This window comes from Callithrix jacchus, chromosome 5 (genome assembly GCF_049354715.1).
Source record: "Callithrix jacchus isolate 240 chromosome 5, calJac240_pri, whole genome shotgun sequence".
NCBI lineage: Eukaryota > Metazoa > Chordata > Mammalia > Primates > Cebidae > Callithrix > Callithrix jacchus.
Window position 1 is genome coordinate 114,282,184 of NC_133506.1, and position 16,774 is coordinate 114,298,957.

The 16,774-nt window shown below is 37.8% G+C and overlaps 1 protein-coding gene across 8 annotated transcripts in view; it reads left to right on the forward strand.

The window, feature by feature from the left end:
* The window catches only part of CA10 (carbonic anhydrase 10), a 543,877-nt gene that overhangs the window by 128,187 nt on the left and 398,916 nt on the right, over positions 1-16,774 (forward strand). For 4 of the 8 annotated variants that reach the window (XM_078374145.1, XM_078374144.1, XM_078374146.1 and 1 more), the window contains one exon: positions 10,505-10,637. The exons of the other annotated variants lie outside the window; for them this stretch is intronic. In XM_078374145.1, coding sequence (XP_078230271.1) covers positions 10,634-10,637 — 4 coding nt within the window. In that variant the 5' untranslated portion in view covers positions 10,505-10,633. The remainder of the gene's footprint in view (positions 1-10,504; positions 10,638-16,774) is intronic. 8 annotated transcript variants of the gene reach the window in all.

The window sequence follows — 16,774 nt, forward strand, 5'->3', positions numbered from 1 at the left end:
GCAGAATAAAAATAATAATAATAAAGTGATATTGATATGCTTTGGTTGCCTTGGAAATACTAGTTCATCTGCTCCTGCAAGGTATTATGGTTCATCCACTATATTTGGTTTAAAAGAAAATCACATTACCAGCTATATTTTAACCATGTCTGGGATTTAAAGCATTCACTGGGCTGTAGTGGTAGTGGGTAACCATACAATTATACATTTTAGTTTGTGCATTGATATGACCTCTCTGTTGGGTACAGCAGAACAGCCAGTTCTCGATTTTTATTTGTTTGTATTAGAGATCTTTACTGTGCTCATGGCAGTGCTTGTATTTTTTCAGATTGCTTTCAAGTTCAAATTTCTGTTTGTCTGTTAAAGTTCCATATTACCCTAAATATGTGTTCATGGTAACTGTATCTCAAAAATTTCAGGGAAACCAGACCTTCTTAGTTTCCAATTTTTATCAACCATATTTTTTTCATCATATGATTTATAGACTGAGCAAGTTACTGCAAAAGGGAAATTTGGGAGAATGGGAGAAGATGTTAGCATTTATTAACATATGGTATCACCAAAGAACTGTGCGAAGAACTCTTTGTTATTAAGAAACCCTTGATATTTTTTAAAAATACTTTGGGAAACTCTACTAGAAAATAATCGAGTTTTGTATGAATCCTTCACAAGAACTGTCACGGAATCTCATGTTATTCCTATTATACAGTGGTGAATTGATCAACACTACCTATATTTTTAAAGTGTCGAAACTTACAAGATTGGGTGCAGTTAAGTACATGTGTTTGTGCTTTACCCATTTGAGAGTTGGAGTCACAGCCAGGCCCAGTGGCTCATGCCTATAATCCCAGCACTTTGGGAGGCTAAGATGGGTGGATCACTGGAAGTCAGGAATTTAAAACCAGCCTGGCTAACATGGCAAAGCCCCATCTCTACTAAAAATACAAAAATTAGCGAGGCATGGTGGCGCATGCCTTTCCCAGCTACTCAGGAGGCTGAGGCATGAAAATCGCTTGAACCCAGGAGGCGGAGGTTGCAATAAGCTGAGATTGTCTCACTACACTCCCGCCTGGGCAAGAGTGAGACTCCATCTCAAAAAAAAAAAAAAAAGAAAGTTGGAGTCTTTGCCCACCACTTAATAAGCCAAATATCTTATTTCTCTTGACTCATGCCTTGATGTATGCCTCTGTTAGGGTTCTCCAGAGAGACAGAATTAATAAAATGTGTATAGATAAATCAGAAGCGATATTAAAAGCGTTGGCTGATGTGATTATGAAGGCCGAGAAGTCCCGTGACATTCTCATGCCAAAGACCCTGGGAGGCCAGTAATGTGGCTCCATCTAAGACCAAAGGCCTCAGAACTAGGGAAGCTTACAATAGTCCCCGTTCCATGACCAAAGACCTGAGAGCCTCAGTGAGGGAAAGGGGCTGCTGGCATAAGTTCTAGAGCCCAAAGGCTGGGAGCCTAAAGTTTTTGTTCAAGAACAAGAGAGGAAGAGTGTATTCCAGTTTGAGAAGATAGATTGACACATTCATCTGTTTTTTTGTTCTCTCTGGACTCAGAAGGATGAATGGTGCCACCTCGTATTGAAGGCAGATCTTCCCCACCTATTCTACTCAGACCCACGTGCTAATCTCCTCAAAAAACCCCTACAGACACATAAAAATAATGCTTTACCAAGTGTTTAGGTTCTCCTCATTCCAGTCAAGCTGAAACCTAAAATTAACTATCACAATACGCAAAGACTGCATATTTAGAGCAGAGATGGAGCTGGAATTCTGTTTGTAGCTCCTGTGACTCTGTTTATGTGGGGTTCTTCCTCCTGTGACTCCGTTTTCTGCAGGACTGAAGCAAGTTTACTTTGGGTGCCTGGACATCCCGTTCTCACCTCCTCCTCTCCATGGCTGCTGCTCCTCAGTACACACTCTTTCTCCCTTTCGTCCGTTGATGTTATCCCACTGTTTTGCAACTCATCGTTAAGATAGAAAGGTCAACAGCCCCTACAGCATGATCTTTAAAAGGCTGATAATGTCAAGATAAATGCATCCTCTTAAATCTGTTTTTAAAGGCCAGAACCATTCGTGCATTTCTAGGATAGGATAATGACATAAAATTATTGCCAGGAGCCAGTCCCTGTGATCATCAGGGGCAGCCAGGATTTACTGCTCAGCTGGACTGAAGCCTTTGCTACTACAAGCCTGTGTTTCATCCTTGGTGGACTCAATTTTAGGGTATGAGGAGCAAAGTCATTCCTCTGCACTCTGCAGCAAAGCAGTAAATGCTCTATACAAATGAACAGATGCCCTCGCTTGACATAAAATGCCTTATAAAAGTCTTTCTCTCTAAAAGTATAAATACATAGTGTGTGAGATGTATACATAAGTGTTGTAATATAATAAATTATAAAGTTGATACACTTTTTAGTTCAGTTACATAGCTTCTTTCATACTTGGATTTGAAATGAAACATGGCTTAGGAGTTGTAAGTTTCTTAGAATATTTGTGATCAAGGTTCAATGGCTCATAAGTCTTAATTTCTTCACTTTTCTTGAGAGAGTCAAGCTCAAGGTGACTGTGAGGGTCACTGAATGTGACTGAATCAGCTACCACTATTGGCCAGACACCCCAACAGGTACTTTATGCCTTGCTGATCTCCCACAGCAGTGATGGGGATGGGAATCCTTGGTGTTTTGCAGATAAGAAGCAGCTGAGGCCTTGAGACATTGAGCAACCTTCCTAAGCCTGTTGTGGTCTGTTCCAGGGCAGGGGGTGGGTGTGATTTCACTCTAACACCTGTGCTCCATTAATGCACCTCTGCCTCAATCTCAACAGGATTATCCAAAGTTCAGAAACATGATGTTCTATCTAAATCAGTGTTATTTGCTCTAGAATCAGGAAGAGCACTCAAAGGTATGGGAATATGATTGGGTTTGTTGACAAGAAGCGTGTTTTGAGATAATCTCTTGAGACCTTAAATTTAATTGTCCATCTCCTATGATAATCTACCTAAATTAGACAAGAGGGGGTCCAGGAGATCTAGGTGGGTTCCTTCAGCTTCTTGGGTTATAGAGAAGATTTGAAAGGAAGCAAGATCTGAGAGAACTTCAGCAGTAAATAAACGTAAATAGGCTCAGTTAAGTTATAGAACTAACTTATAATTTAAAACTGAAGATGTTCAATGACTACTGGTGAAAAACCTCAGACCTTGTCATATTTGGGCTATGATAGCACCCTCAAAGGAATTATCCAGTAGTTTTAAATAAGATTACTAAACAGCATTGAGGGGCAGGAAAAGGGTTGGAAAGAAAATGTAATACCAGAAAAATACATTCTCCATGCCACAAGCTGGGAAGGGTTTTAGTGTAAGCTATGTGGGGAAAGGTAAAAATTTCAACCTAGAATTTCATATCCAGCCAAGCTAAGCTTCATACGTGAAGGAGAAAGAAAATCCTTTATGGACAAGCAGTTGCTGAGAGATTTCATCACCACTAGGCCTGCCTTACAAGAGCTCCTGAAGGAAGCACTAAACAAGGAAAGGAACAACCAGTACCAGCCACTCCAAAAATATACCAAATGGTAAAGACCATCAACACAATGAAGAAACTGTGTCAACTAACGGGCAAAAACCCAGATAGCATCAAAATGGCAGGATCAAATTCACACATAACAATATTAACCTTAAATGTAAATGGGCTAAATGCCCCAAGCAAAAGACACAGACTGACAATTTGGATAAAAAGTCTAATACCATTAGGGTGCTGTATTCAGAAAACCCGTCTCATATGCAAGGACACACAAAGGCTAAAAATAAAGGGATGGAGGAAGATTTATCAAGCAAATGGAGAGCAAAAAAAAGCAGGAGTTGGAATCCTAGTCTCTGATAAAATGTACTTTAAAGCAACAAAGATCAAAAGAGACAAAGAAGGGCATTGCATAATGGTAAAAGGATCAATGCATCAAGAAGGACTAATGATCCTAAATATATATACATCCAATACAGAATCACCCAGGTATGTAAAGCAAGTTCTTAACGACCTACAAAGGGACTTAGACTCCCACACAATAATAGTGGGAGACATTAACACTCCACTGTCAATATTAGACAGATCAATGGGACAGAAAATTAACAATATATCCAGGACTTAAAATCAGATCTGGACCAAGCGGACCTAATAGACATCTACAGAAATCTCCACCCAAAATCCAGAGAATATATATTCTTCCTGGCACCCCATGGCACCTACTCTAAAATTGACCACATAATTGGAAGTAAATCACTCCTCAGCAAATGCAAAAGAACAGAAATCATAACAGTCTCTCAGACCACAGTGCAATGAAAGTAGAACTCAGAATTAAGATACTAACTCAGAACTGCACAACTTCATGGAAACTAAACAACTAGCTCCTGAATGTCGACTTGATAAACAATGAAATGAAGACAGAAATAAAGATGTTGGTTAAAACCAATGAGAACGAAGACACAACATACCAGAATCTCTGGGACACATTTAAAGCAGTCTCTCGAGGGAAACTTGTAGCAATAAATGCCCACCAGAGAAGTGACGAAAGATCTAAAATTGACACCTTATCATCAAAATTGAAAGAGCTAGAGATCAATATCAAAAAAACTCAAAAGCTAGCAGAAGAAAAGAAATAACTAAGATCAGAGCAGAACTGAAGGAGATAGAGACACAAAAAATCTTTCAAAAAAATTAATAAATCCAGGAGCTGTTTTTTGAAAAGATCAACCAATTAGACAGCTAGCCATATTAATGAGAGGAATCAAATAGAAGCAATAAAAAATGATAAAGGGGATATCACCACTGAAACAACAGAAATGCAAACTACAATCAGAGATTACTACAAAAAACTCTATGCACATAAACCAGTAACACTGGAAGAAATGGATAAATTCCTGGACACTTGCATCCTCCCAAGTCTAAACCAGGAAGAAGTTGAAACCTTGAATAGACAATAACAAGGACTGAAGTTGAGGCAGCGATTAATAGCCTACCAACCAAAAAAACCCAGGTCCAGATGGGTTCAGAGCCTAATTCTACCAGACACACAAAGATGAGCTGGTACCATTCCTTCTGAAACTATTCCAAATAATACAAAAAGAGGGAATCCTTCCCAAATCATTTTATGAGACCACCATCATCCTGATAACAAAACCTGGGAGAGCATCAAAAAGAAAACTTCAGGCCAATATCCATGATGAACATAGGTGCAAAAATATTCAATAAAATACTGGCAAACAGATTGGAATAGCACATCAAAAAGCTTATCCATCATGAACAGGTAAGCTTCATTCTGGGGATGCAAGGCTCATTCAACATATGCAAGTCTATTATGGTAATCTATCACATAAACAAAACCAAAGACAAAAACCACATGATTATCTCAACAGTTGCAGAGAAGGCCTTTGACAAAATTCAGCAGCACTTTATGCTAAAAACCCTCATTAAACTAGTATCAAATGAACATATCTCAAAATAATAAAAGCTATTTATGACAAACCTACAGCCAGTATCATACTGTATGGGCAAAAACTGGAAGCATTTCCTTTGAAATCCTGCACTAGACAAAGATGGCCTCTATCACCACTCCTATTCAATATAGTATTGGAAGTTCTAGCCAGAATAATTAGGCAAGGGAACAACATATAGGGTATTCAGTTAGGAAAACAGGAAGTTAAATTGTCTCTATTTGCAGATGACACGGTTGTATATTTAGAAGACCCTATCATCTCAGCCCAAAATCTCCTGAAACTGATAAGCAACTTCAGCAAAGTCTCAGGATCCAAAATCAATGTGCAGAAATCACAGCAGTTCTATATACCAATAACAGACTAACAGAGAGCCAAATCATGAGCAAACTCCCATTCACAATTGCTACAAAGAGAATAAAATACCTAGGAATACAACTGACAAAGTTATAGATTCAATGCTATCCCATCAAGCTACCAATCACCTTCTTCACAGAACTGAAAAAAAAAACACCTTAAACTTCATATGGAACCAAAAGAGAGACCACATACCCAAGAAAATCCTAAGCAAAAAGAAGAAAGCCGGAGGCATCATGCTCCCTGATTTCAAACTATACTACAAAGCTACAGTAATTAAAACAGCATGGTACTGGTACCAAAACAGCGATATACACCAATGAAACAGAACAGATGCCTTGGAGGCAATGCCACACATCTACACCCATCTGATCTTTGACAAACCTGACAAAAGCAATGGGGAAAGGATTCCCTGTTTAATAAATGGTGTTGGGAAAACTGGCTAGCAATGTGTGGAAAGCAGAAACTGGACCCCTTCCTGACACCTTACACTAAAATTAACTCCAGATGGATTAAAGACTTAAGCATAAGACCTAAGACCATAAAAACACTAGAAGGAAACCTAGGCAAAACCATTGAGGACATAGGCATAGGCAAGGACTTCATGACTAAACCACCAAAAGCATTGGCAACAAAAGCCAAAATAAATGAAACTAATTAAACTCCAGAGCTTCTGTACAGCAAAAGAAACAATCATTAGAGTGAACCAGCAACCAACAGAATGGGAAAAAAATTTTGCAATCTACCCATCTGACAAAGGGCTAATATTCAGAGTCTACAAAGAACTAAAACAGATTTACAAGAAAAAAACAAACCCATCCAAAAGTGGGAGAAGGATATGAACAGACACTTTTCAAAAGACATGTATGAGGCCAAGAAACATATGAAAAAATGCTTATCATCACTGATTATTAGAGAAATGCAAATAAAAACCACATTGAGATACCACCTCACACCAGTTAGAATGGTGATTATTAAAAAAATCTGGAGACAACAGATGCTGGAGAGTATGTGGAGAAATAGGAACACTTTTACACTGTTGGTGGGAATGTAAACTAGTTCAACCATTGTGGAAGACAGTGTGACGCTTCCTCAAGGACCTAAAAACAGAAATTCCATTTAACCCAGCAATTGTATTACTGGGTATATACCTAAAGGACTATGAATAATTCTTTTATAAAGACACATGCACACATATGTTCATAGCAGCACTGTTTACAATAGCAAAGACCTGGAACCAACCCACTTGCCCATCGACAATAGACCAGACAAGGAAAATGTGGCACATATACACCATGGAATACTGTGCAGCCATAAAAAGTGATGAGTTCATGTTCTTTGTAGGGATGTGAATGAATCTGGAAACCATCATTCTCAGCAAATTGACACAAATCAAACACCAAATGTTCTCACTCATAGGTGGGTGTTGAACAATGAGAACACATGGATACAGGGAGGGGAGCATCACACACTGGGCTCTGTTGGTGGGGGGCGGGGCCCAAGGAAGGGGCAACAGAGGGGTGGAGAGGTCAGGGAGGGATAACATGGGGAGAAATTCCAGATGTAGGTGATGTGTGGATGGAGGCAGCAAACCACATTGCCATGTGTGTACCTATGCAACAATCCTGCATGATCTGCACATGTACCTCAGAACCTAAAGTACAATAAAATAATAATAAACAGGTTTTCAATAAGTCATTGTTTTATAATTCTAGTTTCACTGAAATGCCACAAAGTATGAAGTATATTGAAGTTTTTAAACAATGAAAACAAGAATAGTTCTATGAAAGATAGCTATATGTATAGATCCTTGATTGGTACACTTTTTCTGTCAATCAGGTTTGCGTAGAGTGGATTTCTTTAAAAATGAGAACACACTTGTAGTCACTTTCACTATTGAGAAACACTGATTTCATATATATGTGTCTCCTTGCTAAAAAAAGTGAGAGGTGTAAGAATTTGGCCAAATGTAACTCTGCAGCCTCTGTATTTTGTTAATAACACCATAGTAACTCATGGGTTTTTTAACACCATCATTAAGAGGAACTCATTTGGTTCTCACCTTTATTATCTCATTTATCTTACTCTCCCTGGGAGGCATGGACTCAGATATTGCTACTTGTGTTTACAGAGGGAAAATTCTGAGCGGTCAGCCAATATAAAGTGATGGTCAGCAAGAAGGCTTGAGAGAACTCACCTGAGCAGAAAATAGTCCAGCCTACCAGTATGGAAAGTAGGGTACCGGAAGGTCTTGACACAAGGGTTCAAGGGAAGTGAGATTCTGCCAAATGACTGTCCCTGTCTTCTACTTATTTCTCTCTACCACTCATTAGATACACTGTGTCTCTGTGTACAAATTACTCAACTTTGGCTCACAGATTTCTCATCTGAAAAATGCAAAGTGTAATATCTGGTTCACTTCTGGAAAGAGATTATTTCCTAAGAAAGATTAGCTCTGATTCTGAGTAAGGATGAGGGGGAAATGGGGAATGAGGGTCTGCATCTTGCTTTTCTTCTGAACATGGCTTCTGTAAGAAGAGTGGGATAGTCACTACTTCAGCCTCAGGGCTTCCTTCCTTCCTACACTACATAGATTTTTAAAATATAATTTCTCCTGTGTGCATGTCTTCTTTCCCCAATTTTAGATCCGAGACTTCCAGAGCACCCAGCTGGGGCAGACTTCAGATATAGTTCAAACCCCTCTTATTATAGACGAGAAAACCGAGAACAAATGAGGGGATTCCAAGACGAAAGTCTGTTGCATTTCCTTTCCTCTCGGAGAGGAGCCTCCAGCACCCCCCTACCCTCTACCCCCATACCAGTCTAAGGTGTGTTAGGGACTGGGCCACCCAGCAGGAGTTAAGCAGCAGCAGGTGAGTGAGGGAAGCTTCACCTGCATTTATAGTCACTCCCCATCACACATACCACCTGAGCTTCAGCTCCTGTCAGATCAGTGGCTGCTTTAGATTCTCATAGGAGGGCAAACCCTATTGTGAACTGCACATGCAAGGGATCTAGGTTGCGTGCTCTTTACAAGAATCTAATAATGCCTGATGATCTGTCACTGTCTCCCAGCACCCCTGGATAGGACCATCTAGTTCCAGGATTCCGTGATTCTACATTACGTTCCAGATTCCAATTGATTCTACCTTATGATAAGGTTGTATAATTATTTAATTAAATATTACAACATAATAATAGAAATCAGTATACAATAAAGGTAATGTGCTTGAATCATCCTGAAACTTTTGCCCCAATCTCTACCCGAGGTCCATGAAAAAAAATGTCTTCCACAAAACTGGTTCCTCATGCCAGAAACGTTAATGGCATGACTTGGCTGTGTCCTCACGCAAATCTCACATTGAATTGTAGTTCCCATCATCCCCATATGTTGTGGGAAGGAGCCCATGCATGGGTGGTACTTGAATCATGAGGGTGGTTACCCCCATGCTGCTGTTCTTGTAATAATGAGCTCTCTCGAGATATGATGGTTTTATAAGGGGCTTTTCCCACTCTGGCTCGGCACTTCTTGCTGCCACCATGTAAAGAAGGACCTGTTTGCTTCCCCTTTTGTTAGTTTCCTGGGTCCTCCCCAGCCGTGCTAAACTGTGACTCAATGAAACATCTTTCTTTTACAAATTACCCAGTCCTGGGTATGTCTTTATTAGCTGTGTGAAAACAGACCAGTATGATCGAGACCGCTGCTCTAGGAGGCCTCTGGTTTTGAAAACTCTAGGTCCCTGGGAGGATTAAGCTAGAAAAAAACGGGGGGACCTAGTAGGTGCTGTTGAGTAGAGAACCATAGGAGTTGTAGGAGTTTAGAGGAAAGTGAGATTCCTCAAGTCCTAGAAAGACAGTGGTGGTTCAGAGGAGACTTGGAGGCATATGTAATTTTACACTAGTGCACATTTATGCCCGCTTTGATGAAGCATCCTCAGCTTCATGGGGCCCCTAACTTACGTCAGTCTGTTCTTCCTCGGTGGAAGACCCTTTGGCTTTCTTAGACAATTTCCTCTGTCTTCACTGGGACAAGTTTACTTACATATGGGAGCCCATATTTGCTAGAATCTTAACTTCAGCCATATTAGAGGAAGACTGTTATTCTTCCCTCCATTTAAAAGGTATTTCCCTTCTGTGTGTACATGTATATGTATGCACACACACATATATTTATATGTAATATACACATTATATTACATACTATGTATTTTTTTGTACATAAAAAAGCAGAAAAATATATCCTGGCCAAGTTTATTTCCTCAGCCATTCCCGTAAGGATTCCATCTCTTCCCTGTCACCATCAATTCTGCCTTTCTACCATCAATCCACAGCTTTAAAAGCAATAATCAAATCCATTTGTATCAACAAAGTTGCCTATCACATGCTGAAAAGGCTGTCATTTTATGCATGTTTTACTTCTCTACAATCAAAAATATTCTAAGTTAAATGAAGACAGGAAAGGTGTTCATAAATAGAAATGGCACTGTCCTGATTTTATCATTTTCTATCTAGGTGCCTTACCCATTTGGTTTAAGTGGCAGTTAGAATTTTTTTTAATTATCCTCTTTCAAAAATGCAGTGTATTTGAAGCAAAAAATCCATCTAGTCCTATGTGAATGAGCCCTGGGAAAATTGCTTTCTATTATCAATATTTTCCAGCAAGAGCCACAATGAGGAATATGTCTCTTCTGAAGTATGTGCTGTTTCTCCTTGGAGCCCTTGTTTATTAATCATCCTGAAATTCTGAGCTATCTAAACTAGTGTGAAGTCCTTCTTCAAGCTCTGACAATGAGTAAGTTAGCTTTATTTTCTCCTTGACATTACTGGTATGAAGGAAAGTGGAGTAGAACCCAGGTGGAGGTATGTCCTATGTCACAGAGACCCTGTTTAAGACACTGGTGCCCTTATATAAAACTCAGCCAGTTCAATCAGATAGAGGCTTAGAAGCATGACCACTTTACAGTAGAAAGTAGATTTTAAAAGCAATAAACACTAGACTTCCCTTTTTCCCTTGACCTTAAAATACAGTATGTATGTATATGTAAGACATTTTTTCCATGAACCAGGGGTTGGGAGGGAAGGTTTTGGGATGCTTCAAGCATACATATCTACTGTATATTAAGGTCAAGGGAAAAGGAGAAGTCTAGCATTTCATCATAATGGACTTTGGGGGGAGTGTATATATGCATATACTGTATGTATGATATCCTCTTTTTCCTGGTAAAGATAATCATTTTTACTTCATGACCATCATCAATATCTTACGCATAGTCATCATTATCACTATCACCATTATTATAGCTTTGACTTATTAAGCAGTTACCATAAATGAGACACTATTCTAAGTACTTTGCATGTTTATTATTTACAGTCACTACCAGCATGTAATATAGTCATGATTATCATTTTAAGGAACCTGAAGCTTAGAGAGTTATCTGTTTTTAGAGAGAGGCCTGGGCATCATCTATGGATGAGAATGTAGCCTGCTAGGGCCCCAAGGTGCTTCTGGATATCTTCCAATATGCAGTATACCACGCTGCTGCTGCTTTCATGTGGCTCCCTTCCTCTGCTTTTCTTTGCCTTGGGATTTCTGGAAGTAGGTTTATTCTACCGGCTACTGACTCCAGCTTGCGATTTGGCAGCCCCACAAGCACGCATGGGTTTGTAGTGAGGTCATACTGCCCTAGTACTCTCACTTAGGGCAATTGGTGTCTAGGACAGCAGATTTTGATGTTATTTAATAGGCTCAACATTATCTTCTTACATAACTTAAACTTTGCTCACATTTCACATATGTGACTATTTCTAAGTAAAAATAAGTATATTATGTGTACAGTCTATGACTAGGAATATGACAGTATAAGAAGTATCACCTCAAAAGGGGATGTTCTCCTTCTGGCTATGGAGGATCAGCTTAGATCAGATTGATTCTTTTGCAGAGAACTAGATAATGTATATAAAATAATTTTAAAACATCCCAGGAAGGTTTTTACAGTAACTGAGGTTACCAAGCCCTAAGCAGCCAAGAGCCCAGAGAGAAGGGAAGTGCAGAATAAGGTAGGAGTCATGTTTGATGAGACAATGAGTGGGAATGTCCCAAAACTGATAAACACACTAACCCGCAGAGCCAAGAAACCTGTCAAACCCCGAGAAGAATAAAATAAAACAAAACTGCACAGAGGTAAAAACATAGTAAAACTGTTAAAAAATAAAAGTAAAAAATTTAAATATAGACAGAAGGAAAAGAGACATATAACTTTTAAAGAAAAAGAAATAAAATGCAGACTTCATTCAACATAAATTATATCTGTTGCCCACTTTTTAATGGGGTTGTTTATTGGTTGTTGAATTGCTTAAGTTCCTCTTACATTCGACATAGTGGACCTTTGTTGCATGCATAGTTTGCGATTTTTGGGGGGGCGCATTCTGTAAGCTGTCTGTTTACTCTGTTGATAGTTTCTTTTGCTGTGTAGAAGCTCATTAGTTGAATCACATATCATTTGTAAATTTGGGGGTTTTTTTTTGTTGTTGTTGTTGTTGTTGTTGCAGTTGCTCTTGAGGGCTTAGTCAAAATTCTTTGCCAAGACCTATGTCCATTAGGGTATTTCCTTTGTTTTCGTATGGGATTTTTATAGTTTTAGGTCTTAGATTTAAATCTTTAATCCATCTCGAGTTGATTTTTGTTTACAGTGAATGATAGAGGTTTAGTTTCATTCTGCATATGCACAGCCATTGTCCCAACACCATTTATTGAATAGAAGGTCCTTTCCCCATTGCAGAGGATGTGGAGAAATAGAAACAGTTTTACACTGTTGGTGGGAGTGTAAATTAGTTCAACCGTTGTGGAAGACAGTGTGACAATTCCTCAAGGATTTAGAGATAGAAATACCATATGACCAGGTAATCCCATTACTGGGTATATACACAAAGGATTATAAAGACACATGCACATGTATATTTATTGTAACACTGTTGACAAATAGCAAAGGCTTGGAACCAACCCAAATGCCCATCAATGATAGACTGGATAAAGAAAATGTGGCATATATAAAGGATGGAATACTATGCAGCCATAAAAAAGGATGAGTTCATGTTCTTTGCAGGGACATGGATGAAGCTGGAAACCATCATTCTCAGCAAACTGATGCAAGAACAGAAAACCAAACACTGCATGTTCTCACTCATAAGTGGGTGTTTAACAATGAGAACAAATGGACACAGGGAGGGGAACATCATACACCAGGACCTGTCAGGGGATGTGGGGCTACGGGAGGAATAGCAGGGGGTTGGTAGATTGGGAAGGGATAACCTTAGGAGAAATTCCTAATATAAATAACAGGGGGATGGATGCAGCAAACCACCATGGCATGTGTATACCTATGTAACAAACCTACAATTTCTGCACATGTGCCCAAGAACTTGAAGTATAATAATAATAGAAAAGTCAATTGCAACTATACTGCTTATGTTTAATTTATCTAAAGAATGTGTAATTTATCAATATCTAATAAAAATGAAAATGTTCACACAAAAAAAGTCTTTTCCCCATTGCTTTTTTTTGTTGACTTTGTCAAAGATCAGTTGGTTGGTTGTAGGGATATGGCTTTATTTCTGGGCTCTCTGTTTTGTTCCATAGGTGTATGAGTCTGTTTTTTTCACTATAACCATTACTGTTTTGATTACTAGAGCCTTGTTATATAGTTTGAAGTTGGGTAATGTGATGAAGTTAGACTTTCATTTTTGCTTAGGATTGTTTAGCCATTTGGGCTCTTTTCGAGTTCCATATGAATTTTAGGATTGACACTTCCAATTCCTTGAAAAAAGACATTGGCAGTTTGCTAGGAATAGCATCAAATCTGTAGATTGCTTTGGGCAATATACTCATTTTAATGATACTGATTCTTCCAATTTGTGAGCATGGAATGTTTCTTCATTTGTTTGTGTCACCTGTGATTTCTTTCAGCAGTGTTTGTTAGTTCTCCTTGTAGAAACTTTTCACCCGTTGGCTAGATGTGTTCCTAGTTATTTTATTTTTTGTTGCTATTGTAAATGGGATTGTGTTCTTGATTTGACTGTCAGCTTGAACATTATTGGTGTATAGAAAAAGCACTTATTTTTGCACATTTATTTTATATCTTGAAACTTTATTTAAGTTGTTTATCAGTTTTAGGAGCCTTTTAGTGGAGTCTTTAGAGTTGTCTAGGTATAAAATCATGCAGTCAGCAAAGAAAGATAATTTGATTTTTTTTCCTATTTGGATGAATTTTATTTCTTTCTCTTGCCTGGTTGGTCTGTCTAGGAGTTTCAGTACTCAATTGAATAGGAGTAGTGCTACTGGGCATCCTTTCCTTGTTCTAGTTATTAAGGGGAATCTTTCTAGCTTTTGCCTATTCAGTATGATGTTGGCTGTGTGTTTCTCACAGATGGTGCCAATAATTTTGAGATACATTCTTTCAATGCCTACTTTGTTGAGGGTTTTTTATAATGAAGAGATGTTGGATTTTCCTGAAATCTTTCTGTGTCTCTCAAGATGATCATATGGTTTGTGTTTTTAATTCTGTTCATGTCATGAATCACATTTACCAATTTGCGGATGTTAAACCAACCTTGCAACCCAGGAATAACACCTGCTTGATTGCAGCGAATTAATATTTTTCTATGATGCTAGAATCACTTTGCTAGTATTTTATTGAGGATTTTCATATCTGTGTTCATCAAGGATGGTAGTCTGTAGTTTTCTTTTCTCACTGTGTCTTTGCTGGGCTTTAATGTCGAGCTGATGCTGACTTCATTGAATGAATTAGGAAGGAGTCTCTCCTCTTTGATTTTCTAGAATAGTTTCAGTAGGGATTGGTACCAACTCTCCTTTGTATGTCTGGTAGAATTTGGCTGTGAATCCATCTGGTCCTGGGCCTTTTTGGTCGGTAGTCTTTTAATGCCTGATTCAATTCTGGCACATGATATTGTTCTGTTCAGGGTTTCAATTTCTTCCTGATGTAATCTTGAAAGGTTGTATGTTCCTGGGAATTTATTCATTTTCTCTAGATTTTCTGTTTTGTGTATACAGGTGTTCATAATAATCTCTGAGTAACTTTTGTGTTTCTGTGGGATTGGTTGTAATGTCACCTTTGTTGTTTCTTATAATGCTTATTTGAATATTCTCCCTTTTTTTCTTGTTAATCCAGCTAGTGGTCTACTGATCTTTTTTACCCTTACAAAAATAAACTTTTGTTTTCTTAATCCTTTGTATAGATTTTTATTTTATTCTTCTAAAACAAAGACATATAGCATTACTAATTATCAGAGAAAAGCAAATCAAAATTACAATGAGATATCAAATCAATCAGCATGGCTATTAAAAATAGAAAAATAGCAAATATTGACAAGGTTGCAGAGATAAGGGAATGCTTACACACTGTTGGTGGGAATATAAATTAGTTCAGTTACTGTGGAAAGAAGTTTAAAGATTTCTCAAAGAGCTAGATATATAGAACTACTCTTCAACCCAGCAATCCCATTACTGGGTATATTTCCAAAGGAAAATAAATCGTTCTACCAAAAAGAAACATGTAGTCGTATGTTCATTGCAGTGGTATTCACAGTGGCAAAGACATGGAATCAACCTCGATGCCCATAATTGATACAGAATTTTAAAATTTCTGTGATTGGCTTTAATTCTTAAAAAATGTAATTCCATTTATTCTGCCTTCCATAACTTTTATTCAACTTTTATTTTAGATTCAGGGAGTACATAAGTTTGTTACATGGAATCAACCTTGATACTCATCAATGATAGATTGGATAAATAAAATGTGGCACATATAAACCATGTAAAACTACACAGCAATTTAAAAAAGAACAAAATCATGTCCTTTGCAGTAACAATGAGTGATGCTGGAGGCCATTATACTAAGCAAACTAACAAAAGCAGAAGCCCAAATATGACATGCACTCTTATATGGTAGCTAAACATTAAGTACACATGGATGTAAAGATGGCAACAGTAGAACTAGAGATTACTAGAGAGGGTAAAGAAGGATGGGCAAGGGTTGAAAAACTATTTATTGGGTACTATTTTTTACTACCTGGGTGGTGGAATCAATTATCCCCCAAATTTCAGCATCCTGCAATATACCCATGTAACAAACTCACTCATGTAACCCCTGAATCTAAAATAGAAGTTGAATAAAAGTTGTGAAAGGCAGAATAAATGGAATGACATTTTTTAAGATTTAAGGCCAATCACAGAAATTTTGAAATTCTATACAAAGTAAAATTATCCTTTCAGTGTGAAGACAAAATATATTTTTAGATAAACAAAACTGACATATTTGAAGAAAACAAAATACAAGTGAATTATTTAGGCAGAAGAAAAATCCTAGATTGAAGCAAGAAAATTCAGAAAGTAATGAGGGAAAAGCATACATATAAATTAATATTGGCCCTATAAAGTGATATTAAAATATAATGCTACTAATATTGTTTTGAGTTTAAAAGGTAGGCAAAACTAAAATACCCCCCAAAACAATGACATAAAATATGGAAAGGGCATCATTGAATTTGAGGCTTCTAAAAGCTTGCATTGTTCAGGAAGTGCCAAAAATATCTGAAAATATATCATCCAAATTGTTTAATATAAGGTAATGGATATTTAAGGCAAAAATATTACTAGAGGTAAACAGGACATGTTACAGTAATAAAAGGATCAATTCACTAAAAAGATATATCAGTTCTAAATGTGTACTCACCTCAAATCATAGACTCAATTTCAGTAAAGCAAAAATTGATCGAACTAAGTGAAGAACATAACAATCTGTAATTATTGTAGGAGACTAAGAACAATTCTCAACAACTAATATGACAAACATTTTTTTAAAAAAACCTGGAAAACACCAAAACACCAAGCCAATTTGTGTGTGTGTGTGTGTG